Source organism: Suillus discolor (genome assembly GCF_016758755.1).
Source record: "Suillus discolor strain FC423 chromosome Unknown F5147scaffold_64, whole genome shotgun sequence".
In the NCBI taxonomy this organism is placed as follows: Eukaryota; Fungi; Basidiomycota; class Agaricomycetes; order Boletales; family Suillaceae; genus Suillus; species Suillus discolor.
In genome coordinates this window covers 236,526-264,055 of record NW_024541311.1, presented here as the reverse complement: position 1 = coordinate 264,055, position 27,530 = coordinate 236,526, and the positions used below count along the sequence as shown (strand labels likewise).

Genomic DNA, 27,530 nt, shown 5'->3' with positions numbered 1-27,530 from the left:
CAACATATCTGTTCCTATGACATATTCAATAATAGACAAATGAAGTGAAAACATGCTAGCAAAGTCAAATGGACATGAACAGGACATGAGACAGTGGATTGCAGAAGAGAATCGCCCTCAGAAGTGGATGGACTACCTTTGGATGACTTGGACAGATGTGTGGATGCTTCATAACAGTCAAGGAGTGTTGAGGAGTACTTCTGTGAGACATATGTGGAAATGGCAGGATATGAGTCCAGCACCAGCACCATTGCTACAGTGTGTATGTTGATGGTGGGAGTACATAACTTTCTCTTTGCCATTGGCACTTGAAATAATGAGCACAGTGGCCATCAATTTCAATAATCTGTGGTGTTGGATCAAGTTTTAATCTCTCATAAGGTGTTCTGTTTTGTACTTGATTAATATGATATTTGCATTGAGGTTATTGCACATACAGAGCTCATCTTCTGCCATCTCATCATCTTTGTACAATCAATGCATTCTCTTCTTCCTCAGTATGCACAACAGCCTGCTGACTCAAAAACATCTTTGGACATGGAGACAATGGTGCTGTGACAGGCCTATTTTTGTCAGCTGACTCATCTTCATTGGCAGGAGTGTTACCAGGCAGTAGGGGTTTTTTTGACTTTCTTCAGGTTCATGTTCCCACTATCTCCACTGCTGTTGTTTTTTTGCTTCTTTGACAAAGTTTTGATAGTCTGCTCTTCTAGAGCAGCTTTGGCCTTTCCAGTCATTTTGATAACTTGTTTGACTGTGGCTGCAAAGGTGAGCTGTATGATGGGAAGTACTAGTAGGTGATGAAGGTTTGCGAGTGTCACGCAGGATGTTTATCTTTATCTTTAGAGTTTGACAGTTTTCAAATTGTTTAGGTAGTCAAAATTTATTTACATGACACTGATTTTGATTGAAATCCATGGTAGGGATATGGATAGGGGTATGGGTACTGTGATTCCACACCCACACCCACACCCATACCCCAGTGATACCCATACCTATAACCTGCATGAGTGACTCATATCCATGCAGTACCATACTCACAAGCTAGAGGCTTAGGCAAGCAAGACCCAACATATTATTCAGTATCCATCAATCTGAGTTATCATACCTACATTAGGTTGCAAATATCCTTGGTTGTACTGTAGACAGAGCTTGGACCAACTTTAGAGAAGGATAGACTTCTTAGCCTGTCACTCTTTCTCATTATTGTGTTCACCACCATGAGAAAGAGATACAACTCAGAATGGTTGATATGAAGAAAGTACCAAACTAAACTAATATGATATTACATTGAGGTCTGTAGCACTGCTTAAGCTGCTATGCTTGTATGAATAAGTGCATTCAATCCTAAAGAGGTCTGCTATTAAGAATATGCTCAAGGAGGTGGATCCAAAGGGCTTGGCTTCAGCTTATGCGCTGTAACAATACAACAATATAACAATGGCTGGGCACTACACAAAGTAAGTACTCAGCCAAATATAAGTGTTGTAGTCTTGCACAGCCTAGCCTGCTATACTTGCAAGACAAGTGTGTTTGACTTGAGGGGTTAGCTGTTTGGAAGAAGTTCTAATGTTAGTGATATAATGTACGGTCAATAGTCCAAGCACAGGAAACAATGTCTGAAGGTATAATTATGAGTCCAATGTTTTTTGGGTTAGTGAATTAGTGGGTTTTGGGTTGTAGGAAACAGGTATAGTGAATGTTGGAGAAGTGAGCAGTATGTGGTGTCTTACTAGGATATGATTGGCAATAAAATCACCAGTTCTTACTATCCTCTATGGTTAATGGTTCAGACAAATACCAACGGTTGATAATGTGGTTGTTCATGGGAGGAGGCTTAAATAGCTGGATCTTTCTAAACAAATTTCTAATGACTTTAGGTGGGTTGAGACAGTGACCGTTAACTGGCTTGATGCAGCACTTAGGATACTAAAGATAAAGATTGTAAATGGTGTAGTCAAATCGATAACTGGCTTAATGCAGTACTACGATGCTACTAGAAGAGGATTGCAAAGGTGTGCAATATGAAGATGAAGATATGGATCACAACAGTCCACAATGAATCAGAGTAATATCTTGTAAACACTCCCTATTCTCAAAAATTAGAGGAGATCAAACTAAGCCTCTAATATAATCGAATCAACCAAAATACGTAGCTTTAAAACTAACTTCTCTGCTGCTCAGGCACTCACAATGAGTATGATGCAGAATCAGAACAGAGTACACCCTCTTGATGTAGTCTTAAAGCAGCCAAGCTTTTAATATTGCTGAATAAAGTGCTAGTCTTATTTGTTGTCCTCCTAATCATTAAAAATACATAAATTCTCCCCACAGAAAAGGTATCCTGTGTTGTAAAGAAAATGTGACAAAACTACAACTAGATGACTGATAACTGTGTACCAGCTAGTGTAATTTAAGGATTGGCTCAAGGTAGGCCTCAGAAGATCAGTATGTTGTGGGAAATGATGACAAAAGAATGGAGGGAATAAACTAATATTCACCCAGATGTTTACACAAATATAGGGTGAGAAATTCAGGAAGATACTCAAATCCTCCTCCCTCTCTCTAAAAGGAAGATGTCTGTCCTCTCAAAGGAAGCTTATTTCTAAAGGGAGATTGTCATTATTCAGAGGGGAAACTGGCTTATATACTACTCTAAATGTGGCTGTGTAACTATCTAATTAAGGAAATATGACTCATAGTGACTCAGACAGAAAAATGACTCATAATGACTCAAACTGAGTCATAGTTGAAATGTCCCATGATGACTTGTTCACTTCTCAAATATTCCCATCTATTAACTTTCTTCCTTCAGTTTCCTGACTAATCCATCTCATCTTACTAATCCATTTCATCTGACTAAGCCATTGATCACACATGAACTGTCGAAATGTTAGGATGTTACTGTAAATATGTTTCAGAACATACAAAAAAATGTGAAGAATTGTAAAAAACAATCATAAGATTGTGAGAGAATGCTGAGTAATGTGTTGTGGTATGTTTGGAACTTATCTTTAAACTGGATAAGTGTTAATTGAATTATTATGTAGCATTATGGGTTTGTTATGTCTGAAAATTACTCAAATCAATCATAATGTGTTTATAGAAAATTCTTAGTAATTTTGTAGAGTAAAACAGAGAACATCAAAGCTCAAAGTAGCCATGACCATGCACAAAACAAGTTTGGTGCATGTCAGCGGATTAACAATGATGATGGGTATTTCAGATAGAAAGAGCAGTAATATTCGCAATGTCAACTAAAAACTATGAAATATCGGGTTTGACCCCTAAGCATCAGGAAACAGCTCCCTACTACTTGGATGATGAATGATACTTAAAGTCAGTCCAATATATATGTAAGTATGTATAAATGCAGAAACCTATAGGCAAAAGTAGTGGCAGAATATTTTGGAGCCAAAGTACATGTAAACACAAACTACACGTTGCGGATGATGGGAAAACATGTAATAGCGCTGGCTGCGACATGGGTAATGTGCGAAATAACAACTATGCACCTAGTGGAGCTAGCAGGACAGGACAAGACATGAGAAGGACAATTGTGCGGGAATATGTTGGGTCCAAGTCGGCCTAAATGTTGTGTTGATCGATAAGCATTGAGTTGAGTGGGTAATTGTCGGGTTGTCATCATAAAATGATTAGCATGTGGCAGGCATCTGATGTGTATTGGAAAATAACTGAACACGAGCTCAGTGCAAGGCTGAGTACTACAGTGCTGTGTCCCTTACCAAAGTAATTGCATTTAATTTCCAGTGGCTGAGAATGAACTCCAGAAGTTCAGCGGACATTCAGAAAACTACAGAAGGACTACTATGGACAAAGTCCAGAGTAGAACCAAATGGAGTATGGACTGCCAGAGGTAGAGCTGAAGATGTGAAGTCTTCAGAATCAATCCTAATATGTAAGAGAAAGACAAGAGATGAGACTCAAGTCAAACAGAGACAGGAATGAGCAGGGATCTAAGATGATATTTGAACTGAGGTGTTACAAAGAGTTGGAAAAAATGTGGTGTTCAACAGGTTTTGAACTTGTTGCACTGCAATAGAAACAGATTTTGACTCTGTTATGACAGCCACATGGCTAAACACAACTTTGATCATCTTGTGAACAAACCGATGTAGGTGAGGAATGTAGAATGGTAGAAGGTGGGTGGTGTGAGATATACTCAGATGGTGCTCTGTGCATGAATCTAATGTCGGCCCAAGGGGATTGCTACTGAGAAGGTTTCTCTATATATAATAGTGGAGGGAAACACTGAACCGGGCTGTCGGATAAGCCTGGTGAGGTGCGCGACGATGAGCGAAGCATGGAAAGCGCTATGGAGCGCTACTGAGCGACAAGTGCAATGGCGCGCGCTGAGTGAGAGCGAAGCGCGCTGTAGGGATTCATTTCTGGCTAGGCTTGGAGAGACTGTCTTTACCTTACCTTATGTTGGCACTTTGTAGCTTACATAATCAAGTTATCTTTTCACCAGTTACCAGTATGAGTCTGTCTGAGTCTTGAGCAGTTTTTATGACATTTCCTCTCCTCTGAGCCTTGAGCCTGGTCCAGAAACCCTTTAGGGTCGAATAGCAGCTAGGTTCTGCAAGACCCAACATTGTTCAGACTTACCATCTGAATTGTTGTACCTTCAGCGCGTGCGGGTGGTGGAGCGCAGCGACTCTTAAGTGAGTTGGGGAACAGATAAGACAATGTTCGTATATAAGAATATAAAGACTGGCGCTCGGGCGCGTTAAAGCGCTCTACTGTCGGTTGGTGGATATGACGGAGAATTTCAGACTTAGAGTCCAACAATGTGCGGGAAGAAGAAGATAATCATTATACATAGAGGCAAAGGTATATATATTCTAAGTAGCGTTAAGCGCTGTCAAGTGCTAAAGCGAACCAGAAAGCGAGGAGCGACTACGTGATGATATGTAATAAGGGTCCGTGACGAAACATACGGAATATGTGCGCAAGCGCCGGAGATATGTCAGAATACATGAGAATAAGATAGGAATATGCACCAACGAACTGAACAGACATGGAATGGATGGACAAAGGACGAGCGATGGAACCAAGGATACATGCGCCGATGTGCGACTGAAGTGCCTGAATGCGCAAGCAGCCGATGAAGCGCCAAGTGCGCAGAAATGAGATACGGGTCGCGCTGTGTTTGGAAGGTGATTAGGGCGTTGTAGAATTAGCTCTCTATGAGGCCACAGAGATGTCAGTCTCTACACCGACTATGAGCAAATTTCAAGGTGTATTTTGATAGAAAATGAATTTTATCATTGGCAGGTTTCAAACCTGCACATTCCAAGAGAAACAGATTTTGACTCTGATGATCACTTGACAATTTCTTCTTTAGCAGGTTTTGAACCCACACAGACAGATTTAGATTCTGTTGCATCTACTGGTTGACTAGGACCAGTTGAATGTACTTCCAATGAATCCATTCAAAAGTGAATCCTCAAGGCAGTTCTTTCAATAATATGGTTGCCATGATTGATTCTTTGATTCTACTCTTATTGCAAAAGACATCAGAATTCTTCTGGGGCTCTTGACTTCAAGACCTGTTTATCTAGCAATTGCTCTGAAAAAGTGCTGATGACAGACCACCATGGTGGGCCGATGATGTTTGTGATGTCTTGGGATTAACAGCTGTGTCATGAGTGAGGACCGACAATGGAAGGATCACATATGATTGGACTCAAGGGGGATGTTAGAAAATTAATGTTAGAACTGATAAAATGCAAATAAATGTACCTTGAGGATTTGCTTCTGAATGGGCTCATTGGGAGTGCATTTAACTGGTCTTAGCTAAGCAGTTGATGCGACAGAATCTAAATCTGTCTGTGTGGGTTCAAAACCTGCTAAAGATGAAATTGCAAGTAAACATCAGAGTCAAAATCTGTTTCTCTTGGACAGTGCAGGTTTGAAACCTGCCAATGATAACATTTTTATTTTATGAAATCACACCACCAGTGAGATGGTGCTCTCAGGAAAGTACACATGAGTCCATGTCGAGGCTTTGGCATGTTCTAATAGAACAAAAAATGCGACATTCAACAGGTTTCAAACCTGTTATGTTCCACTGGAAACAGATTTTGATTCTGTTATGACAACCACTTGGCCAAACACAACTCTGATGAGCTTTTAAGCGAACCAACCATGAGAATATATCAAGATGCATTTTTATAGAAAATGAAAATTATCCTTGGCAGGTTTTAAACCTGCACAGTCCAAGAGAAACATATTTTGACTCTGGCAATCACTTGGCTATTTAATATTTGGTAGGTTTTGAACCCACACAGACAGATTTAGATTCTGTTGTATCTACCGCTTGGCTAAGACCAGTGAAATGCACTTCCAATGAACTCATTCAGAAGTGAACCCTCAAGGCACAAAAGTTCAATGTATGACCAAAGTCTTGATGCACACTCGGAATGATAAGTACAAGAACAATTTAATTCTCTCCAAAGATCTTGACTTGATTGAAGAAAAAGAGCAGATTACACATCAAACTTTCCAGTTTGATTCTAATGACCCGAGGAAGTTCTGAGATAAAGCAGAAGTATTTAGACAACAGTGTGACATTCTGCGCTGAGGTGCTTTCGAGCGCTCAGTGTCAAATAGCAGTTATAGCGGAAGTGCAGACAATAGGCAAAAGTATGTGAGTTGCTTCTGAATGGGTTCATTGGGAGCGCATCTAGCTGGTCTTAGCCAAGCAGTTGATATGACAGAATCTAAATCTGTCTGCATGGGTTCAAAACCTGCTAAAGATAAATTTGCCAAGTGATCATTAGAGTCAAAATCTGTTTCTCTTGGACTGTGCAGGTTTGAAACCTGCCACTGAGTGATAAAATTTATTTTCTATGAAAACACACCTTGAAATCTGCTCATGCTCGGTTTGCTTGCAAGCTGATCACAGTCGTGTTTAGCTAAGTGGCTGTCATAACAGAATCAAAATCTGTTTCCATCAGAGTGCAACAAGTTTGAAACTTGTTGAATGTTGCATTTTTTTCTCTGAGAATGTATGTCTTGAATATTTGCTCATAGACAGTATCTCAGACATTGATCTTCATTGGTCTTGGTCAAGTTGTCACCAGATTTAAAATCTGTTTCTCTTCAACTGTGCAGGTTTAAAACCCGCCAACAATAACATTTTTATTCTATGAAATCCAACATGGTGGAATGTGATGAATCACGAGTTAATGCAAAATACGCATCATTATACAGATTACAAACCTGCTTAGTTCAAGAGAAATATATTTTGACTCTGGCAATCACTTGAATAAGCAAAATGAAGAATCTCAGCCCTAATAGATTTGTATTTTTACTAATTCCCAGGTTATTAGGATCAAACTTGAAAGTTTGATGTGTAATCTGCTCTTTTTCTTCTTCAACCAAGCCAAGACTTTTAGAAAGAATTATATTGTCATTGTACTCATCCTTTCGAGTTCGCATCAAGACTTTGGTCATATATTGAACTCTGTGTCAAAAATATACTATATGATCCTTTCATTGTCAGTTTTCACTCATGGACCCACCCTGGTGGTCTTCCATCAGCATTTTTTTAGGGAAATTGTTAGATGAACAGGTCTTGAAGTCAAGAGCTCCAGCAGGAAGTCTGTGTCTTTTTCAATAAGAGTAGGATAAAAAATCAACACTGACCATGCTATTGAAAGAGCTGAAAAAATGCAGATAAATGTACCTTGAGCACTCACTTCTGAATGGGTTCATTGGAAGTGAATCTAAATGGTCTTAGCCAAGCAGTTGATATGACAGAATCTAAATCTGTCTGCGCAGGTTCAAAACCTGCTAAAGATAAAAATCTCAAGTGATCACCAGAGTCAAAATCTGTTTCTCTTGAACAGTGCAGGTTTGAAACCTGCCAATGATACCATTTTTGTTCTTATTCTATAAAGGCACACCTTGACATATGCTCATGGTTGGTGTAGGTATACAACACAGAGTGGGGCTATACAAAGATGGCTCCAAACTGATATATTTATGTTGTGGTCTTGCACTGCCTGTCTGCTATACTTGCGGGACAAGTGCGTTCGACCCAGGGGTCTGCGGTCTGGGAATAGTTTTGGGGGTCAGTGGGTGATGTGAGGTCAATAATCCAAGCACAGAAAACAATGTCCGAAGGTATAATTACGATGTCTGATGCAAAAGCATCAGGTCCGATGTTTTTCAGGTTTTGGGTTATCGGGTTCGGGTTCGGTGTATCAGAAACTAATAGTAATGCGATAGCGAGCGTTGGGAAAGCGAGCGATGTGTGCAATAATAACAATGACAGATATGGACAGTGAAGGAACAATGATATTCGCAATGTCAACTAAGAACTACAAAATATCGGGGTTGACCCCTAAGCGTCGGAGATGATTCTCCTCTACTCAGATGATGATGATGCCATGGGGAGTCCAATATTTATGTAGATACGTAGAAATATGGAACCCTATAGGCGAAAGTAGTAGTGCAATATTTTGGGTCCGATGTCCTATGTAACAAGACATGATGTACTGCGGACTATGGGAATGCATGTAATAACGTGGTCGACAATGTTAGGGATGTGAGAACAAGTAACTACGCACCTAGTGGGGCTAGCACGATGAGACTGGACATAGGTAGGATGAGTGCGCGCGATATCCAATCAGCCAATGCGAGACCCGATGCAAAACCCGATGTCTGATGTCCAATGTCCGATGTTTTTGGGTTTGGTGCATATTGAGTCGGATATGATAGGTAATGATTTGGGTAATGATTAGCATTCAACATGCATTGGAAAATAGACCTCTATGAGGCCACAAGGACTCCAAGTCCTACATTGGTCAGCTTGCAAGCTGATCAGAGCTGTATTTAGCCAAGTGGTTGTTGTATGTAACAGAATCCAAATCTGTTTATATTGGAGCGCAACAGGTTTGAAACCTGTGAAACATCACATTTTTTTCTATAAGAACATGCCTCAAATATTTGCTCATAGACGGTGTGTGCGAGGAATGATAGCTAGATGAGAAGGGGTGAAAGGAGAAGAAAGGGTGAAGTGGGGTAAAAACTCAAATAGACCTCTGGATGCAAGTATACATTTGGCCCAAGGGGATTGCTACTGAGAACGATTCCCCTAATGTAAAATATGAGGGGAAACCTAGAAACTCATAAGGGTAACTGAGAGTAGAGGGAACACAAAAGTTAGTGCTGGTGCGATGCAAGCACGAGTGAGTTGCCAAAAGTGCGATATGATGCACAGCCATGCAGCTGAAGATTTGACAAAGCGCAAAAGCATGTGGTCGAGCCAAAAGGTTATTGTAAAAAGCTGCGAGCACAAAAATGAGGTGGTGCAACAATAAACAGAAAGGGATGTTTGATGATAAAAGCCGAGTAGGTAGTGGTAATATGTAACAAGGGTTCATGACACAAGTAATGAAAATATACTTTGGAAATATGGTCAGTCTAATATGAATCAAGTAAAATACGCACCAATGGACAAGCAGAGGACACAGATAGGACGGAGGAAGGACACGCGATGGAGCCAAAGAAAAGCCAATGTGAGCTGATGCACATCAAACTCCATGAGGAAATGTCAAGGCATATTTTTATAGAAAATAAAATTTATCATTGACAGGTTTCAAACCTGTCATGGTTCAAGACAAACAGATTTTGAGTCTGTTGATCACTTGCAATATCATCTTTAGCAGGTTTTGAACCTACACAGACAGATTTAGATTCTGTTACATTAACTGCTTGGCTAAGACTAGTTGAATGTACTTCCAATGAACTCATTCAAAAGTGAATTCTCATGACACATTTATTTGCATTTTGTCAGTTCTTTCAATACACATCATTATACAGATTACAATTTTCTTGGACTTGGACTGTGCATGCTTGAAATATGTTGAGTGATGCATGTTTTTGACCTGCTCAGTCCAGGAAAATTAGATTTTGACTTTGATAACTCCTGAACTAGCAACAATGAAGATCAAAGTCTGAGAAAATATTCAATTGAGCATGTTGCAACATTAAAAAGAAATGCATCATTTGACTGATTGCAAACATGTGTGCTTTGATTGAAACATATTTTGAATCCATCGTGGCAATGATGTGGAAAAGAGCATTTATGATGGGTTTTGGAGAAAACTATCCATGAGAAAATATCAGAGTGTAATTGCACAGAATACAAACATAATCATTAGCAGGTTTCAAATCTGCAAAGTCCAAGAGACACAGATTTTAACTCTGGTGACAACTTGACTAAGACCAATGAAGATCAATGTCTGAGATACTGTCTATGAGCAAACATTCAAGACATGTTCTCATAGAAAAAAATGTGACATTCAACGGGTTTCAAACCTGTTGCATTCCAATAGAAACAGATTTTGATTCTGTTATGACAACCACTTGGCCAAACACAACTTTGATTGGCTTGCAAGAAAACCGACCATCAGCATATTTCAAGGTGTGTTTTCATAGAAAACAAATGTCACAAGTGGCAGGTTTCAAACCTGCATGGTCCAAGAGAAACAGATTTTGACTCTGGTGATCACTTGACAATGTCATCTTTGGCAGGTTTTGAACCTATGCAGACAGATTTAGATTCTGTTGTATTAACTGCTCGACTAAGACCAGTTAGATGCACCCCCGATGGACCCATTCACAAGTGAATCCTCAAGGCATATTTATCTGCATTCTGTCAGTTCTTTTAATAATATGGTCGCCGCAATTGATTTTTTTATTCTACTCTTATCGCAAAAAGACATCAGACTTCTTCTGGGCCTCCTCTACTTCAAGACCTATTTATCCAGCAATTGCTCCAAAAATGTGCTAATGGCAGACCACCATGGTGGGCCAATGATGTAATGTTAGAACTGACAAAATGCAGATAAATGTACCTTGAGGATTCACTTCTGAATGAATTCATTAGGACTGCATCCAACTGGTCTTAGCTGAGCAGTTAATATGACAGAATCTAAATCTGTCTGTGTGGGTTCAAAATCTGCTGAAGATAAAATCGCAAGTGATCATCAGAGTCAAAATGTGTTTTGCTTGGACTGCGCAGGTTTGAAACCTACCAACAATAACATTTTTATTTTATGAAAATGCACCTTGGCAGTTTGAAACCCATTGAATGCTGCATTTTTTCTATTAGAACATGTCTTAAATATTAGATCGTAGACAGTCTTTCAGACACTGATCTTTATCAGTCTTAGTTGAGTTGTCACCAAAGCCTCATAATGCCACCAGAAAATTGAGGCTTTCTGATTCATTTCAAGATTCATGTGGGAAATGTGAAGGTGTGATTTCATAGAATAAAAATAAAAATGTTATCATTGGTAGGTTTCAAACCTGCACAGTTCAAGAGAAACAGATTTTGACTCTGGTGACAACTTGACTAAGACCAATGAAGATCAATGTTTGAGATGCTGTCTATAAGCAGATATTCAAGACATGTTCTGTTACAAAAAATGCATCACTCAACAGATTTTGAATCTATTGTGGCAATGACATGGCTAACATCAGTTGAGACAAGGTTTTCTCATGAGACAATTGTCAAGATGTGTTTTCATAGAAAATATATTTTATCATTGCCAGGTTTCAAACCCATGCATTTCAAGAGAAACAGATTTTGACTCTGGTGATCACTTGACAATGTCATCTTTAGCAGGTTTTGAACCCATGCAGATAGATTTAGATTCCATCATATCAACTGCTTGGCTAAGACCAGTGAGATGCACTTCCAATGGACCCATTAATAAGTGAATCCTCAAGGCAGTTCTTTCAATAGTATGATCACCACAAATGATTCTTAGGCCTGTTTATCTAGCAATTGCTCTGAAAAATTGCTGATGGCAGACCACCACAGTGGGCCGGTGATGTTTGAGATGTCTTTTGGACTAACAACTGAGTCATGAGTGACAACTGACAATGGAAGAATCACACATGATTGGACTCAAGGAGGATGTTAGAAATTAATGTTAGAACTGACAAAATGTACCTTGAGGATTCACTTCTGAATGGGTTTATTGGGAGTGCATCCAACTGGTCTTATAGCTAAGCAGTTAATATGACAGAATCCAAATCTGTTTGTGTGGGTTCAAAACCTGCTAAAGATAAAATTGCAAGTGAACATCAGAGTCAAAATCTGCTTCTCTTGGACTGTGCAGGTTTGAAACCTGCCAATGATAACACATCAAACTTTCAAGTTTAATCCTAATGATCTTGGGAATAAGGAAGAACACACATCTGTCAAGGCTGAGATTCAAAAGAGCCATCCGGCTATTATTCACTTATGTATAGGGTTGAAGTGTACTGTATTTGAGACCTTTCATCATCATGTTGCTCTTCTCTCGCTTTTTGAAAGTGTTGTATTGCAGTCTGTATTTAATTCATCTGTTCAGCTGAGGGAAAACATTGCGAGTGACAGGGAACTGTAGACTTGCCTTGCAGATTCACTTCTGAATGTTTTCTTTAAAGATGGATCTAACTGATGTTGGTCAAACAGTTGCTATAACAGAATCCAACTCTGTTTCAAATCTCTGTGTGTGTGGGATCAAAACCTGCTAAAGATGAAATTACCAGTGATTATCAGAGTCAAAATCTGTTTCTCTTGGAATGTGCAGGTTTGAAACCTGCCAACGATAAAATTCATTTTTTATAAAACTGCACCTTGACACATGCTCATGGTCGATTTGCAATTTGCAATTTGCTTACAAGCTCATCAGAGTTGTGTTTTAGCCAAGTGGTTGTCCTGACAGAATCAAAATCTGTTTCTATTGGAGTGCAACAGGTTTGAAACCTGTTGAGTGTCGCATTTTTTCCATAAGAACATGCCTTGAATATCTGCTCATAGACAGTATCTCAGACATAGATCTTCATTAGCCTTAGTCAAGTTATCATCAGAGTCAAAATCTGTTTGTCTTGTACTTTGCAGGTTTCAAACCTGCCAATGGTAATATTTTTATTCTATGCAATTACACCCCAACATTTCCTGATGTCAGTACAAAAATATGAAAGCTCAGCATCCAGTGAATTCATGCACTTAGGTTTGAAACCCATTGAATGTTGCATTTTTTCTATCAGAACATGCCTTGAATATTTGCTCATAAACAATATCTCAGACCCCAATCTTAATTGGTCTTAGTCAAAATCTGTCTCTCTTGGACTATGCAGGTTTGAAACCTGTTAATGTTGCAACAGAATCAAAATCTGTTTCTTTAAAACCTGCTCACAATTTTTTTGCAGTATATAGATTCTCAGAGGTCCAAGTGCAAGCAAATACAAATGGTGACAGTTAGACATTTTGGAGTATTCTGTCAGAAATTTCTAATTTTGATTGGCATACCTCAATTCACTGGCAGCACTACAACTTGCTTGGGAAGGGAACCTAACAGATAAATGTGCCTTGAGGATTTACTTCTGAATGAATTTACTGAAAGTGCATCCAACTGGTCTTAGCCAAGCAGCTAATACAACAGAATCTAAATCTGTCTGCGTGGGTTCAAAACCTGCTAAAGATGAATTTGCCAAGTGATCATTAGAGTTAAAATCTGTTTCTCTTGGACTGCACAGGTTTGAAACATGCCAGTGATAAAATTCATTTTCTATGAAAACACACCTTGAAATTTGCTCATGGTCAGTTTGCTTGCAAGCTGATCACAGTTGTATTTAGCTAAGTGGCTGTCATAACAGAATCAAAATCTGTTTCCATCAGAGTGCAACAGGTTTGAAACTTGTTGAATGTTGCATTTTTTCTCTAAGAATATGTGTCTTGAATATTTGCTCATAGACAGCATCTCAGACATTGATCTTCATTGGTCTTAGTCAAGTTGTCATCAGATTTAGAATCTGTTTCTCTTCAACTGTGCAGGTTTGAAACCTGCCAATAACAATGTTTTTATTCTATAAAATCCAAAATGGTGGAACATAATGAATCACAAGTTAATGCAAAATACACATCATTATACAGATCATGTCAGTTTTCACTTATGGGCCCACCATGGGGGTCTGCCATCAGCACTTTTTCAGGGAAATTGTTAGATAAACAGGTCTTGAAGTTAAGAGCCCCAGTAGTAGTCTGTGTCTTTTGCAATAAGAGCATTATAAAAGAATCAACAGTAATCATGCTATTGAAATAGCTGACAAAATGCAGATAAATGTACCTTGAGGACTCACTTCTGAATCATTGGGTTCATTGGAAGTGAATCTAACTGGTCTTAGCCAAGCAGTTGATACAACAGAATCTAAATCTGTCTGTGTGGGTTCAAAATTTGAACCTGCTAAAGATAAAATTGATCCAGTGATCATCAGAGTCAAAATCTGTTTCTCTTAGACCATGCAGGTCTGAAACATGCTGATGATAACATTTTTCTTCCATGAAATCATTCACTGACATTTTTTCATGAATAGTTTTCTCAAAGATAGTCTCAGCCATTTTATTGCCACCATAGATCCAAAATCTGATTATCCTAGACTAAGCAGGTTTGAAACCTATATAATTACTTTTTTTTTCATCAAAATATACCTTGAATGAACATTTGCCCATGGATGGTTGTCTCAAAAACTCATCATAACCAGTCTTAGCCAAGTGGTTGTTATAACATAATTAAAGTCTATTTCTCTTGGACTTTGACTGTGCATGCTTGAAATATGCTGAGTGATGCATGTTTTTGACTTTGATAACCCCCAAACTAGGAACAAAACAAGAATTGCACAACCCTCACCTATTATCAACACACCTCAAGCAAACCTGAGGCAAACTAGGAAGAGGTTTGGTTATGCTGACACATTTATTTTAGCATTTGGGTAGATGCATGACTATGTCTTCTACTGAGAAGGTGGCCAAAGTATGCAAGCATTGTGCTGCATCTGAAGCTAACTGTATCTGAAAGCTGAATACAAGGTACAATCCTTGCATCAAGGCCAGGAAAGCTTATTTGTTTAGTAAGTCTGCACTGTTTCTTGATAATTGATTTGGCTAATGCATGATAAGTAGTCGCTGCAAAGAATAAGAAATGTGCACCAGCTGTACTGAAGCACAAGGTGCCAGCCTCTGCACAATCCACTGTGCCTACCACTGCTGTCTTTACTGTCGCTTTGCTAGACACTAGTGAATCAGAGATGGAAATCTCTTTTTTCTTGTGAACCCAACTGCCCTCCTCGGCTTCCACCATTAGTTTATTGTTATCAAAATCTAATGCATTGATGGATGTGCTTCTAAGGTTGGCACGAGCCAAGTCAATACTGGTAGAGAGCCCTGATCCTGATTATGGTTCAGAAACAGACCAAAATAGCTTAAAAAATGCATGTAGTCCCCAGATGACTCTTGTAGACATCTTCAAGGCTCTTTGAATCAGTAACACTTACCTCTTTTCTAAGCTTCTGCTGAGCTGTGCATTGCTTGGGCAGTCCAGTATGTCATCTTGGAAATTATCTTCTGCATCGCTATTTAATGGGAATTTGTGTGCGTGCAGAAAGGAAAACAAGGTGCTTCCTTGTCATCCTGAGCAGATAAGAATGTATATCAATGCACATGTGAAATGACTCACGGGTGGTAAGAGACATCAAAGTCTTGTCAGATGAGTGCAACATCATCAAGGCAGATAGCCACACCAAGAGCTTCAGGGAATTTGGAGAATTGGAGGTAGATGTTATTTATTTTGTCCACTGAAGACTTAGGATAGTCTTATGAGGAGACTTTAGGTGTTGACAGTGATACCTGACCTCATACATCTGTGTGTTATACTGAGCCAGGGTGGTCATTGCAAGTTAGACTTTAGCTATTGAAGAGGGGACTTAGTATTGAAGTCCAAGGTCACCTGTTCCTGAGTCTGTTTAATACTCATTGTGAGTTCCTTGGCAGCAGGTTTAATATTAGGCTGGGAGTGCTACAGAGGCTCTAACTAGGCCTGATGGTAGTTTCACTTGTTTTTGTGTTAAGGGAGATTCTTATTGTAACTCCACACAACTTGCTACACTAGGTTTGTGTACAAATTTAACTTAATGCAGTCTCAGCCATCATTAAACTCCTGTTCATTATCACCTTCCAGATCAGCCAGAGTGGTGACTGACAAGTATAAGTATGAGTGCCCAAACTTATCTCTTACAAGCGCCTCAGCCATCTGAATCCAATTGTCTGTCTATTTGGCAAGCTTGAAGTATGCCAATTTATAATGCAGGTGTGAAACTAAATAGTGAAATATGTTAGTACCATGACTGAAAACAACTAAGACTTACCCATTGTAATTCTGTATACTTCAGACATGTCCATTAATTCGTAGTACCAATTTAAAGTTTTTTTAGGTGGTCCAATGGCAGTGTGAATTGACGAGAGGAATTTCATATCCAGAGAGAAAGTGGTGAGTTTCTCATTGATTAGATCCATTGCCAGGATGACTATAGCAAGGCTAGGCATTGATCAAGAAAAGAATAAAGTTACATCCTTCAGAATCTATCATGGACAAAAAAGTGTGTCCTGTATATCATGTGACTGAGTCTGTCCGCTTTTCTCTGATACATCACTGTCTTTCTAGTTGATTTTCTCATGACTGGCAGGCTGATACATCACTCTCGTGTTGTTATAACACTTTCCAGCGGCTGATATATCACTAGGTCTGTCTATTTCGTTTGTTACCTGCAGGCTGATGTATTGCTAGGTCTGTCTATTTCGTTTGTTACCTGCATGCTGATTTATCATTAGCGCCTATCTGCTTTTCCCATGACCTACAGGCTGATATATCACTAGGTATGTCTATTTCATTTGTTACCTGCACACTGATTTATCATTAGCGCCTATCTGCTTTTCCTGTGACCTGCAGGCTGATATATCATTAGCGTCTATTTGCTTTTCCCATGACCTACAGGCTGATACATCACTCATATTGTTGTAACAGTCTTTCTAGCAGCTGATATATCAGTCTGTCTACTACAAGCTTGTGATGGTACTTATGTAGCTGATATATCACTTCCGCGTTCTGTCTATCCAGCATTCCATTACATGATATATCAGCCTGGTGTTGTACCTGAAACCATTGTGCAGTGTGAGCATAGGACATAGATGATACAGCTCCATCATAAATGAAATCATATATGCACTGAAATATTTGTACTATGGTGTATATGTGAGAGGCATGGCAACACTAGCGGGAGTCCATGATGGGACGGCTTCCCACAATGACCTGAAGTGTGTAGACATTCTGTGATGTAGTGTAGCCTGGTGATGTGCATATGCAAGTGCCCCCTCCATGAACTCATGTGAGACAAATTGGCGTTGTGTGCCTTGCGTATCCCACCATCCAGCCTGCCACTCAAAGAAAGCAAGAACACAGCACATTTCCTGATGCAAAAGCAGAACTTCCTCCTCCCACCGGTGAGCTCGAGCCCTCACCTTACACCATTCCACGTGTAGTGCTACAGCATATTAACCAAGGTATACATATTATAATTGAAGACTTACAATCCTGTAGTCCTTCCTCCTGATTGTTGGATACCCCAGCCATTTTCCATATCCATGAAATATTCTGTTGGCTGACTGTCTTCCCTTCATCGTGTTTGAGAGGGACTGCATCCTTCGTCCTGTCCAGTGGCTTCAATATCCGCTGCCAATCATCATTCTTACCAAGTTTTGATGCAAGTATTACAAGCACATCTCTGGCAGTAGTGTACTCGACCAATATTGCATTGATTTGGCTTTCAGCCAAATGGATAATACCTTGAGCACAAGTATTTGCGTGCTGACCTCAGACAAAAGCATCCTTGTACTTGTACAGGTGGTAGGTCATATTGATGACAGTGTGGAGGTCGCTGAGAGCATCATTTGCTTGGGCTTCACGTAAATCCCATTCATACCTTAGCAAGTGAACGTCACATGGGAGGCTCGAGGGTAGCGAAGAAGGAAGAAAAAGATTAATCTTGTGGACCTTGTCCTCAGAGGTAATGTCATTGGGCGATCACAGGCGGGAGACACAGGGCATGTACAGCAGTTGTACACAGGACCAGGTATCAATTCTGCGGTGGAGGATATTGATGTGCTGAAGTATCTTGGCTTTTTGAGTATCCATGGCATGCTGTCCGATGCTCTTCCCCTCAAACTCAACACGTCATCTAGGTAGAGCTGAGTCAGCTGTGAGTGTGACAAATAATGCATATATGCACTGCTGACCCTCTAGTTCTATACCCAATGAGATAAGGACCAATGGTGATACATCATCGTCCAGGGACATGTGTTCACCATGCTCGATTTCTTCTGCCTCGGTCTTTGATAATGCCAGATGCATGGCAGCCTGGGTCACCACTGTTAAATCACCCATTAGCGACATAAATGTTTAGGCACAAAATGGCACTTACTAGCCCCCGCCTTCACTTTGAATGAGTTTGGCAAAGAGCAGTCCAACTCCCACATCTCAATATCTGTTCTCCACCCAGCTAATTGGTCTGCATCAAGGGCAGCCTCGAATTTGTCAAGATCATGAGCACGTTCTTCAGCCTCAGGTACCGTGGCCTTATATTTTCGGAGAAGAATGGTGCCTGTGGGAGTAGCTTAGCTTTGAACACTAATCGATAGAATAATCACTCACCCATAGCATAGACTTTCTTCTAATTCCAATCGTTAAAGTGGTCGTCGATGGTGTCTCGCCTGGATCCGGGTCCCATCTCGCAAGTACTTGTAGCAAGAGGGTTAATATCTGCCCACCCATGCTCCGGAGCTTCGCCATCCGTCTGCCCAACACCCTTGATAAAGTTGAATGAGAACCTGGTTTGACAATGAGCAATGTGCACTGGTAGGTGAAATTTAGGTACAAGGAATGTAATGATCTTTTCGTTGTGGTTGATATGATATTTGTGTGGGAATGCTGACATGCACGACCAAAGATTTTTGTTCCATTGGCAGGCAATGTCGTAAGATATGTTGAGGACGTGAACGCTGTGTGAAGAACACATGCTTGAAAAAAACAGATAATCCATGTTGATGTACCTATCAACAGTGGGTTCAGAAACACGACTATGATATGATCAACGAATGAATGCACCTCTCCCCATTTTGCAAATTGCCAACTGAACAAGGGCATTTAAAATTGTGCCATGCACAATCAATGGTTTCTGCACCTGTTGCTGCAAGTCCATGTGAAGCCTTTGTATCCGCCAGGCTGACTGCAGAGTGGCTAGAACATGTGCTCTTCTACATTTAATCATAGTCAGTGCAGTGACTCGGGCAATTGTGTTTGACTGACCTCCTGGGCATTGCCCACCCTGTTGCATGAAGCCAGTATATCCTTGTATTCAGTCTCTTCAACAAAAATGCATATCCACGATTCAGTCCGAGATCAATGGCATCTGATGATACATTACAGAGAACGAGTCGGAAATTCGCGTCAATAGCCAGGAATAACGCATACAAAAATCTGTGGCGAGGGTAAGAATCAAGGTTAAAAATTCATTGGACATTCTTACTGGAATTCCAGTGGTGTGTTTTCCCACCCAACAGGTAAATTTTTGCTTGGGTGGGGACAGGCAGGGCATAAGACAGTGCAAGTGCCTGCTTCTATTTTCTTAATGCCTCCAGGATGATGACCCTGGCCGCAGTGTTTCAGTTGCATTATGAAGCGCCATTCACGGATCATTCGGAGGAAAGACTCATAACAATCCTGAATGATACCATCAGTGAGGATGAACTTAGATGTAAGACATGTTGCCTACCTTTGGAACCCAGATACCCATGTTATCTGTGAGGCGAGCAACGGTATTATAAAATTCCCATACTGAGGCTTTAGATTCGAAGGACAGCATTTGAAAATATTCCAGCACACGAAATGTGGCAGCTGATTTAGGGTCTGTTGTAGTTGAGGGAAAGAGGCAAACACGTAGCAATTGGGTAATGTGTGGCTGAGCAGACTCACATCCGCAGAAATCAAGTCTGACTTCATGGACACCATTGCAGTCAAGGATGACAAAGTCATTGTTGGATGCAGACATTGGATTGATACATCGAATGCCAATGGGATGCCCAAGTTGGAAGCAGACTCCCAAGGCCTTCAATGTGGTGACCTGAAATGAAGTACCGTTCCAACACTGCAACATTGTTCAGATCATTGTTCGTGCACAAATAGTGCACATACCTCCATTCTGTGAAGTGGTTGCCTCTCATGTACACAGACAGTGCATGTATGGCACATCAGATCTGTGCCATGACAGTCTTCGCACCGAAATGTTGGGTTTGTTTTGCCGCAGAAACACGTTGCCTGTGCAAAATCACCACAGCCCTCCAAGCGATGAAACTCCAGCAAAAACAGGTTGGCATCAGAGTTCCATACACATAAAGGATTGTCCTAATGAGAACATAGTTAGAATCGCCACAGCAATCTCAACTGACATACAACTTACCCCAGCAGGGCGCTTTTGTGTGTGAGACTCTGTAGATGTATTGTAGAGATCCTTGTTGAAGCTATTAAGCGATGAAAAGTCGAATTCGTCATTGTGCGCATCTTCTAAGTCAGACTCTTCAAATTGGTGTTTGGCGGGTGAATGCGGAATTGTATAGTAAACAGAAGAAGCTGCAAGACAACCACTGGATTCTGCCTCGAAGCTGGTGTGCTTGCACTGCTGTTCCTGGTGAGTCAGTTGTGGAGTATTGTTTGTCTCATTCCTCACTACTCTTCCTGCAGCATCACTATGCGCAAAGAAATTCTGCTGGAATTCTGGAGTGCTCGCTGTTTTTGACTAGTAACCATAGTCGACAATGGTGTTGAATCAAATGGCAGATTTTGCTGAATCCGGGTGTTACTTCTAAGCAGAGTCCAGACTCCAATTTGAGATGCGGTAGGGTGTGGCAATTCTGAGTTTTGGTGGCTGTACACTACCACACCGCACCAATACATCCTTCTTATCTGCAGCATTGTCCATGGTGTGCATTATTCTCAGCAATTCATGCACCTCTGCAGCCTTGGCTGGCAATTGGCCTCCATCGCTAAATGGAACCAACCTTACTACCTGCCAGTCAACCACAATGCTGCAGGCCGCCTGAAAGACATGGCTACCAACTTGAAAAGCAGCCAAGGATTTGCCATGAACATCATCAGCGAGGCATTCATCGAGAATGCAAATGCGACTGCCGTAGACACTCCTCCCGAGTTCGACGAGTGGGCTCTCAGCGGTCTGACAAAGGATAAATGTGTATGTGTGCACCTTCATCATAAGATATATGGACTAACAATCATGTGTTCAGGTGCAAAATAAGAGCCTCACACGTCAAGCAAAGTGCAAGGTAATTTGATTTCAGGCCAAGCCTGCTCGTCCGCTGACATCGTCACCTCATATAAATTGATAGATATCATGCACCCAGTCGCAGGCAAGCACAACAGCATGCTCATCCTTGCGCACATCAAGTACTTCCATGTACCTTCCTTGGCTGTGGTCGTGGCTGTGGTTTGGGCTTTTTGGTATGTTTCTCTTTCTTAATGACTTCGGGCTCACTTCCCGCCATCGTGGATATGAAAACAATGCACATCCAGTTCTTCTTCAAATTCTGGTGCATACGGTGAAGGTTCAATGATACAGCGAGGCATGAACAATGCTCCAGACTGTATCTATAATTGTTGTAAGGTCATGCGTTGCCTAGTCTGCTATACTTGAGACGACAAGTGCGTTCGACCCTAAAGGGGAAGCGAGTGCAGCAAGGATCTAGAGGTATGCGCTGAAAGCGCTACTGGTTGGCCAATGCGAAGCGCGAGAAAGCGCAGGTGTGCGCAAGGCGCGGGAATGCGCGCGTGTATGGCGCGAAGCGTGGGAAAGCGTGCGCGTGTATACAGATACGAGAGAGAGTAAGAGTGAGTTTGCTTAAGTGATGATATGATGTAAGACAAGAGAAGGGAGATGCAAGGTGTAAACAAATAGATTTCTACTATGTTCTGCTAGGTGAATAGTGGGTAGTAACCAGTAAGTCCTCTGTCGTTCTGGTGGGAGAGTAAGTGAGTAAGTCATAGTATGTACTGCTGGCGCTTAAGTATGGCGCCTAAGCGCTGTCATGCGGAGCCGAAGCGCTACCGAGTAAGGTATGTAAAGATATATGTAAGTAAGGGTCCATGATAAAAATAAAGATGGAACGATAAGCAAATGTGAGAAATGGAAATATACGCACTAGGGAACTTGGTGGACAGTGGATGGATGCTTCCGGATGGCTGGCGCTATAGGGCGCTCAAGCGCGGGAAAGCGCGCGCGCATATACATCGTGAAGCGCGGGAAAGGTACGCGCGCATGGCGCGCGTTGCGCGGGAAAGCTGCGCCTCATATAGAGATAGCTGCAGGTAGCACACAGAGTGATGCTACAAGTTCGTGCCATGTACTCCCCAGTGAAAACTGCCATATTGCACAATGAGAGGCATGAGTCTCTACAACGGATCTCAGTCACCATGATTCCAGTGCTCTGGGAGGCCCTCATATGGGTTCCATCAGTCTTGGTGCATGCCAGCGTCTTTTCCCCATTGTTCATTCCCTGCAGCACCTGCAGCCAATGAGAGTTCAAACATTCGTATACCAAGGCACTCCAGATCAACGTCTACATCCATCGCAGACAGACCTCTAAATTCAGCCTCTCAAAGGCATGTCCGAGAGGCGCATAGTTGATGAGTTCGACGAGTAATACTGCTAGGTCAATTATCTTGTGTATGATTACAGTAGTTGTTGGAAGAGCCCATAAAATAACAAATGGGCGACTCATTCAGATGGCATTTGCCAGCTAAGTAAACCTGCTAACATAATTTCATCATAGGCTTCATTACCACTCCAATCTATAAGAGTGATGAGTTCCCTTTCTGCAGCAAGCTGTCATGTTGTCAAACAGAGCAATTTCTCACACTGCTGCAATAGAGTATTGTGTCCAATCCCCAGTGCACATAGCTGTACAGTCTCTGACAGCAAGGTAATGTGCTGGTGCAAATTGTGCATATAAGTGCACACATCTTCGAGCTCGGGGGACATGACATCCCATCCTTCTGTGTCAATGTGTTGGAGTACTGTGAGAAAGCATTTCTGGAGAGAATTATGCTCAGGAACTCCTGCTTTGTAGCCAAGCTCAATGTATAATATGTCGAGGCTGTGAAAGTTTGAGATGATGGACTTCATGAATCAGCAAAGTTGTGCACTATGACCGTCTCGAGAAAGACATACATCGCTCATATGAGACTGCCTTTGCCAACGATTTCGTGACTTGGCTTGCTCTGTAGTCTTGTTTCTAGAGCACAATGAATACAATGACCATTGATTCTAGAGATAGTGATTAAATCTAACCTTGCATAGTGAGATCGTTTGCTTTGCAATCTAGCATTACAATGATCTTCCTTGGACTTGTATTTTGGTGGCATTAATGATATGGGTAAGTACAGTCAGTGTTCACATATTCACCATATCATTGAACACATCGGGAGCCACACTTTGGGACAGATGGATTTGATTTGTATATACTACATATATAATACCATGTACTCGACAACAAATAATCTCAATGCACAGAATACTTGTACTGCTTGCTATACTTACCTATATGTCCACCGGTCACACCAATCATTTGGATGAACGAGAAAAAATGTGAATTCACCAGACATCATAGGATGTCTCAGAGAGTTGTGTGTTTTGCACCATGATATATCATGCTATGCTGGTGTCAATCACTCTTAGCATGCTGAAATACCTTGGTACCAAGTGCACCAATATTATGGAGCATATCCGGGTTGAGCACAAATGTTACCGGGACCGATCGATCAATGACTGCCTGTTCAGTGTTATAAGACTCACGTCCAACTTATGCATGAAGGTTGATCGGATGCCAGATCTAGCAGCAACACACTGGAAAAAGGGTATATAAAGCTCATTGAGCACATCGCACAATATTTTTAGTATACACAAATGACAGAGTATCTACAGTGCAGAGATATCAAGCTGCCTCACCGCACCATACATTGAAAACATCCTGGAAGTGCGCCTGGGCTTCATGGAGCATAGTAAAATAATACACTGTCGTGCCTGCAGAGCAGAGTTTACATGCAGTATAGCTTAATGGGTATCATTAGAGACGGTACAGATCAAATAAATGAAGGAGCCTACATGTCACTGAACAATCCGACTCCGTAATGACCAACAGTTATGAACCACTTAAACCAACTGGCAGGGTCAATGTTGATGAGCGTCTCGGCACTTGCATTAGCAGCCTCCAATTCTTCCCCCTCATTAGAATGATACTCGGGCTGGGAACCAGGCAGAATATTGTTGGTGGCATTGTTGGTGGCATCATTGGTGGCACCAATCCAAATGTCTTCAATGGAGGTGTCAACATCTGTGGGGTTAACATCCAGACTGTCCATCACATCCCGGTGAGAACCTATAAGTAGTGTGAGCGGAAAAAATGCAGTAGATACACTGTACATACCAGATTGTGTGTGAAGTACGCATTCTTCACCCTCTGGTCGATGGGGCCAACCAAATGGTTGCGGAGACAATGGAGGAACTTTGCAAAAGTGTGTCAGTACCAGCAAACATTACGTAGAACCAAAGAAAATAGCTTACCGTGACCACACTGAACCAACCAAATGGCCTCGATGAACTGTTCGAGTGTGAAACAAGGATGGGGTAGCATTTGGATGCGGCAATTGTGGAGGCACTGGATATCTGGCTGGGACATGTTCACAAGTCTGAACAAAGTGGCAAGGTCAAGTTGCAGGGAAGAGAATAGTATTTATACCACTTGCCATTTGACTGGTATTGATTAATGATTAGTCAACTCTGAAAAAAAATCAAGCTTAATAATGCTAAGTTGAAAAAAGTTGTTCTAGAACCTGAAAGGAACCTGCTACAAAAGTGCGCTGGACAAATGTGAGCGAAAAAAAACATACAGACAAACATCACACTAACATTGCAAGTAAAGATGGCCCCTCCGAGATGGACAAGTGCCGAACAGCTTATGTGGCTGCAAAATGAGGTTTCAACGTACCTACAGATGCAAAAAGAGAAAAAGTTGGTCCGGTTTTTTGAGCTGCTATACCCCAAGTGGTTCAGTGAGTTCCCAGAACATATGAGAGTTTGGCCCATAGGATCAGAAAACTCACCTGATGACAATGACACCAGCATCGACCAATCTAGTCTTGACTTGGATGCGGCTGTCAACGAGATCATTGCCGAGCTGGACCATGAAAACGCTATAATTCCTATCAGTGATGTTGAAAAACAGAGTAACTTGGATGCAGAACTTGCTGAGGTACTCAAGGACGCCATAAAACATCGCCATAAAGTGCATTTCTTGACGCTAAGCTAATTATAGGTTGGAATACTGATTAGCCATTACACAGAAATTGCAGGAGTGGTTTCGAAACAACACCAAAGGAAAGACCAGACCAGGCAGGACTTTGATGAGCAAAGTCCTATCTACAATGCTGGGACAGCGCGCACGAGGCACCCGAGACCTGAAAGAAGTCAAGGTGTACTCACAACTTCACTATGAATCAAAAGTCAAGCCATTGGTTTCAGACGACATCAGGGAAAACAAGCTTGCATTACCTGACCAGAGGCTTCATGCTGTCCGGCACCACACGAGTGAATGTTTTGCAAAGGAGTCGGAAGATGTGAAGGATGGGGTTCGCATTGAGACTCAACATATTAACGCTGCCAGAAAGTTAGGTTCAGTCGCAGTGGGGAATGATCGAACAAAAGAGGAAATTTACCGGTGACTAATTCCTCAAAATTTGTTAGACTTCAACTGATTTCTTCTTGAAAGCGCAATTCAAGAGCTGCCAATTGTCCTTGGTCAGATATTCAAGGAACTCTCGACTTTGACTGGTGGATGGCATTACTCACTCGTCATGGGTGGACCAGATCCTTTGTGTGAAGGTGATATTATGACATTAAGGTATGTCATCTTCAGGCTTACGTATTAGTCATATGGTTGATCTTATTTGCACAACTCGTCAGTTATCACCATGGCAAAACCCCAGATGGTCTGAGCTTCAAGGTGTCAACGCCTAACTTCCATGAACAGTATTTATTACCATTCGAAAGACATCTAGATCACATCTATGGTATGTATGATTTTTAGTTGGTTTGTAGGTCTACAACTGATATATGAATAGGTGGGTCTTCAAAGAAAACTTCGGTTCCCACATCTATACCCAGTACACCTCTGTCAACCACTGACCTTGTTTCAACATCTGGACGCAGTTTTTCTCCTTTATTTGACACAGACCTCATCTCGCTAGATGATCCATTAGATCAGCATGCATCCAATGTCAGCCTGCCACTACCTCAGAGGCCTGCACATTTCAAGGACATTGACTTCAACACTGCGCCACAATGGAATGGATGGCAAGGTCGCCTGCATCCCGACCTGTATTCTTATGATCCGGCAGCTCCAATGCACCCAGAATCACCAATCACTGCCTGGCTAAAGGAGTTTGTGTCTGGTGAAAATCTGACTATGTCTACTGCACTCCCTCAAGCACAGGAACCATTCACACTGCCGCAATTTTCATTTTCAAACAACGCTAATTTGTTGCCCACATGTGATCTGTCACTTACCAGTACAACTCCACAACTCCATCTTTGCCAGCCTTCCCCAGTAGTTTCTTCACCACAACCCTCTCTGCCACTCTCTTTACCCCTGCTTTCCTTGCTACTCCCTTCGCCTGAGCCTTCCTTACTGCTCACTACATCCAGGCCTTCCTTACCACTCGCTATGCCCGAGCCATCCTTACCGCTTGCTTCGCCCAAGCCTTCCTTACTGCTCCCTCTGCCCGAGCCTTCCATGCCACTTGCTTCACCTGAGCTTTCCTTGCCACTCGGCCCACTCTCCTCGCCTGAGCCTTCCTTCTGTTACGACAAACGGTCGTGTGCGACTAGGATAATCTAACAGCGACAACCACGACAGTGGTACTGAGTGCTGAGAGTCGTCAGCCTTTACAGACAAGCAAAGGTTGCGTACTCGAACGTAGCTCGTGGTGGTTAACGAGGGGTTACGCTGAGATGATAGTGGGGTTTACAGACAGTGAGAGGCGTCACTGAAGGTACGAGTCGATGTCGAGCAGGTAGCTTTAGCGGGACAAGGAGTTCAAGGGTAAACCTAGTAAGATTAAAGTAAGGAACGTCTACTTGTAATCTTCGACCTTATATAAGGCTACTCTTCGTATCTAAGCTCAGCCTAAAGCTGGGTTCTAATCTGCTTATCTACATGAGTCAGAGATAGCGTCCATGAGGCGGGCTTCTATCGTAGATAGGATCCATGAGGTATCCTTCTATCAGTACATGCGGCAGCACGAGGCTTGCCTTCTATCTTCTATCAGTCCATGAGGCAACACGAGGCTTGCCTTCTATCTTGATAACATAAATAGGTCTTCTAGACCTATGTCGTCATGTGTCGTCATATGCGGTTCAGACCGCTTATCTAAGCCGGCAGTTGCCGCTTATCATCTGTCATCATCTGTCGTCATCTATCGTCATAGAGCCAGTGATGCTCCGGTATCGTCTATAGAGCTGGTGAGGCTCCGGTGTCGTCTATAGCC

General features: G+C 41.6%; 7 protein-coding genes across 7 annotated transcripts; 2 read left to right on the top strand and 5 right to left on the bottom strand.

Annotated features, from left to right (window-relative positions):
- Positions 1-460: 460 nt before the first annotated feature.
- On the bottom strand, positions 461-737 carry F5147DRAFT_777938 (uncharacterized protein; the record flags this gene model as incomplete). The annotated part of the gene is made up of 2 exons (XM_041442052.1): positions 461-563; positions 607-737. 2 exons carry the CDS (start codon positions 735-737, stop codon positions 461-463), a joined length of 234 nt encoding a protein of 77 aa, XP_041288674.1.
- A 13,872-nt stretch (positions 738-14,609) lies between these two features.
- F5147DRAFT_656305 (uncharacterized protein) lies at positions 14,610-15,759 on the bottom strand (the record flags this gene model as incomplete). Its single annotated transcript, XM_041434099.1, has 6 exons — positions 14,610-14,687; positions 14,736-14,756; positions 15,072-15,259; positions 15,283-15,290; positions 15,364-15,441; positions 15,716-15,759. The coding sequence occupies 6 exons, from the start codon at positions 15,757-15,759 to the stop codon at positions 14,610-14,612; spliced, it is 417 nt and encodes a 138-aa protein (XP_041288673.1).
- Positions 15,760-16,136: 377 nt separating this feature from the next.
- Positions 16,137-16,411, bottom strand: F5147DRAFT_583363 (uncharacterized protein; the record flags this gene model as incomplete). Its single annotated transcript, XM_041431720.1, has 2 exons — positions 16,137-16,183; positions 16,234-16,411. 2 exons carry the CDS (start codon positions 16,409-16,411, stop codon positions 16,137-16,139), a joined length of 225 nt encoding a protein of 74 aa, XP_041288672.1.
- A 546-nt stretch (positions 16,412-16,957) lies between these two features.
- On the bottom strand, positions 16,958-20,168 carry F5147DRAFT_747450 (uncharacterized protein; the record flags this gene model as incomplete). The annotated part of the gene is made up of 14 exons (XM_041439952.1): positions 16,958-17,018; positions 17,175-17,406; positions 17,453-17,685; positions 17,758-17,921; positions 17,985-18,072; positions 18,151-18,289; positions 18,343-18,522; positions 18,660-18,970; positions 19,026-19,174; positions 19,227-19,245; positions 19,290-19,397; positions 19,447-19,640; positions 19,693-20,064; positions 20,112-20,168. 14 exons carry the CDS (start codon positions 20,166-20,168, stop codon positions 16,958-16,960), a joined length of 2,307 nt encoding a protein of 768 aa, XP_041288671.1.
- An 823-nt stretch (positions 20,169-20,991) lies between these two features.
- Positions 20,992-21,390, top strand: F5147DRAFT_530052 (uncharacterized protein; the record flags this gene model as incomplete). Its single annotated transcript, XM_041430062.1, has 2 exons — positions 20,992-21,169; positions 21,257-21,390. Coding segments are annotated over 2 exons (312 nt in total), but the record flags the coding sequence as incomplete, so codon positions are not given.
- Positions 21,391-22,704: 1,314 nt separating this feature from the next.
- On the bottom strand, positions 22,705-24,664 carry F5147DRAFT_656303 (uncharacterized protein; the record flags this gene model as incomplete). Its single annotated transcript, XM_041434098.1, has 9 exons — positions 22,705-22,812; positions 22,948-23,003; positions 23,158-23,221; positions 23,678-23,758; positions 23,782-23,832; positions 23,945-24,038; positions 24,091-24,364; positions 24,413-24,490; positions 24,550-24,664. The coding sequence occupies 9 exons, from the start codon at positions 24,662-24,664 to the stop codon at positions 22,705-22,707; spliced, it is 921 nt and encodes a 306-aa protein (XP_041288669.1).
- Positions 24,665-24,907: 243 nt separating this feature from the next.
- F5147DRAFT_656302 (uncharacterized protein) lies at positions 24,908-26,105 on the top strand (the record flags this gene model as incomplete). The annotated part of the gene is made up of 6 exons (XM_041434097.1): positions 24,908-25,037; positions 25,074-25,270; positions 25,329-25,702; positions 25,754-25,885; positions 25,948-26,054; positions 26,083-26,105. The coding sequence occupies 6 exons, from the start codon at positions 24,908-24,910 to the stop codon at positions 26,103-26,105; spliced, it is 963 nt and encodes a 320-aa protein (XP_041288668.1).
- Positions 26,106-27,530: the final 1,425 nt, after the last annotated feature.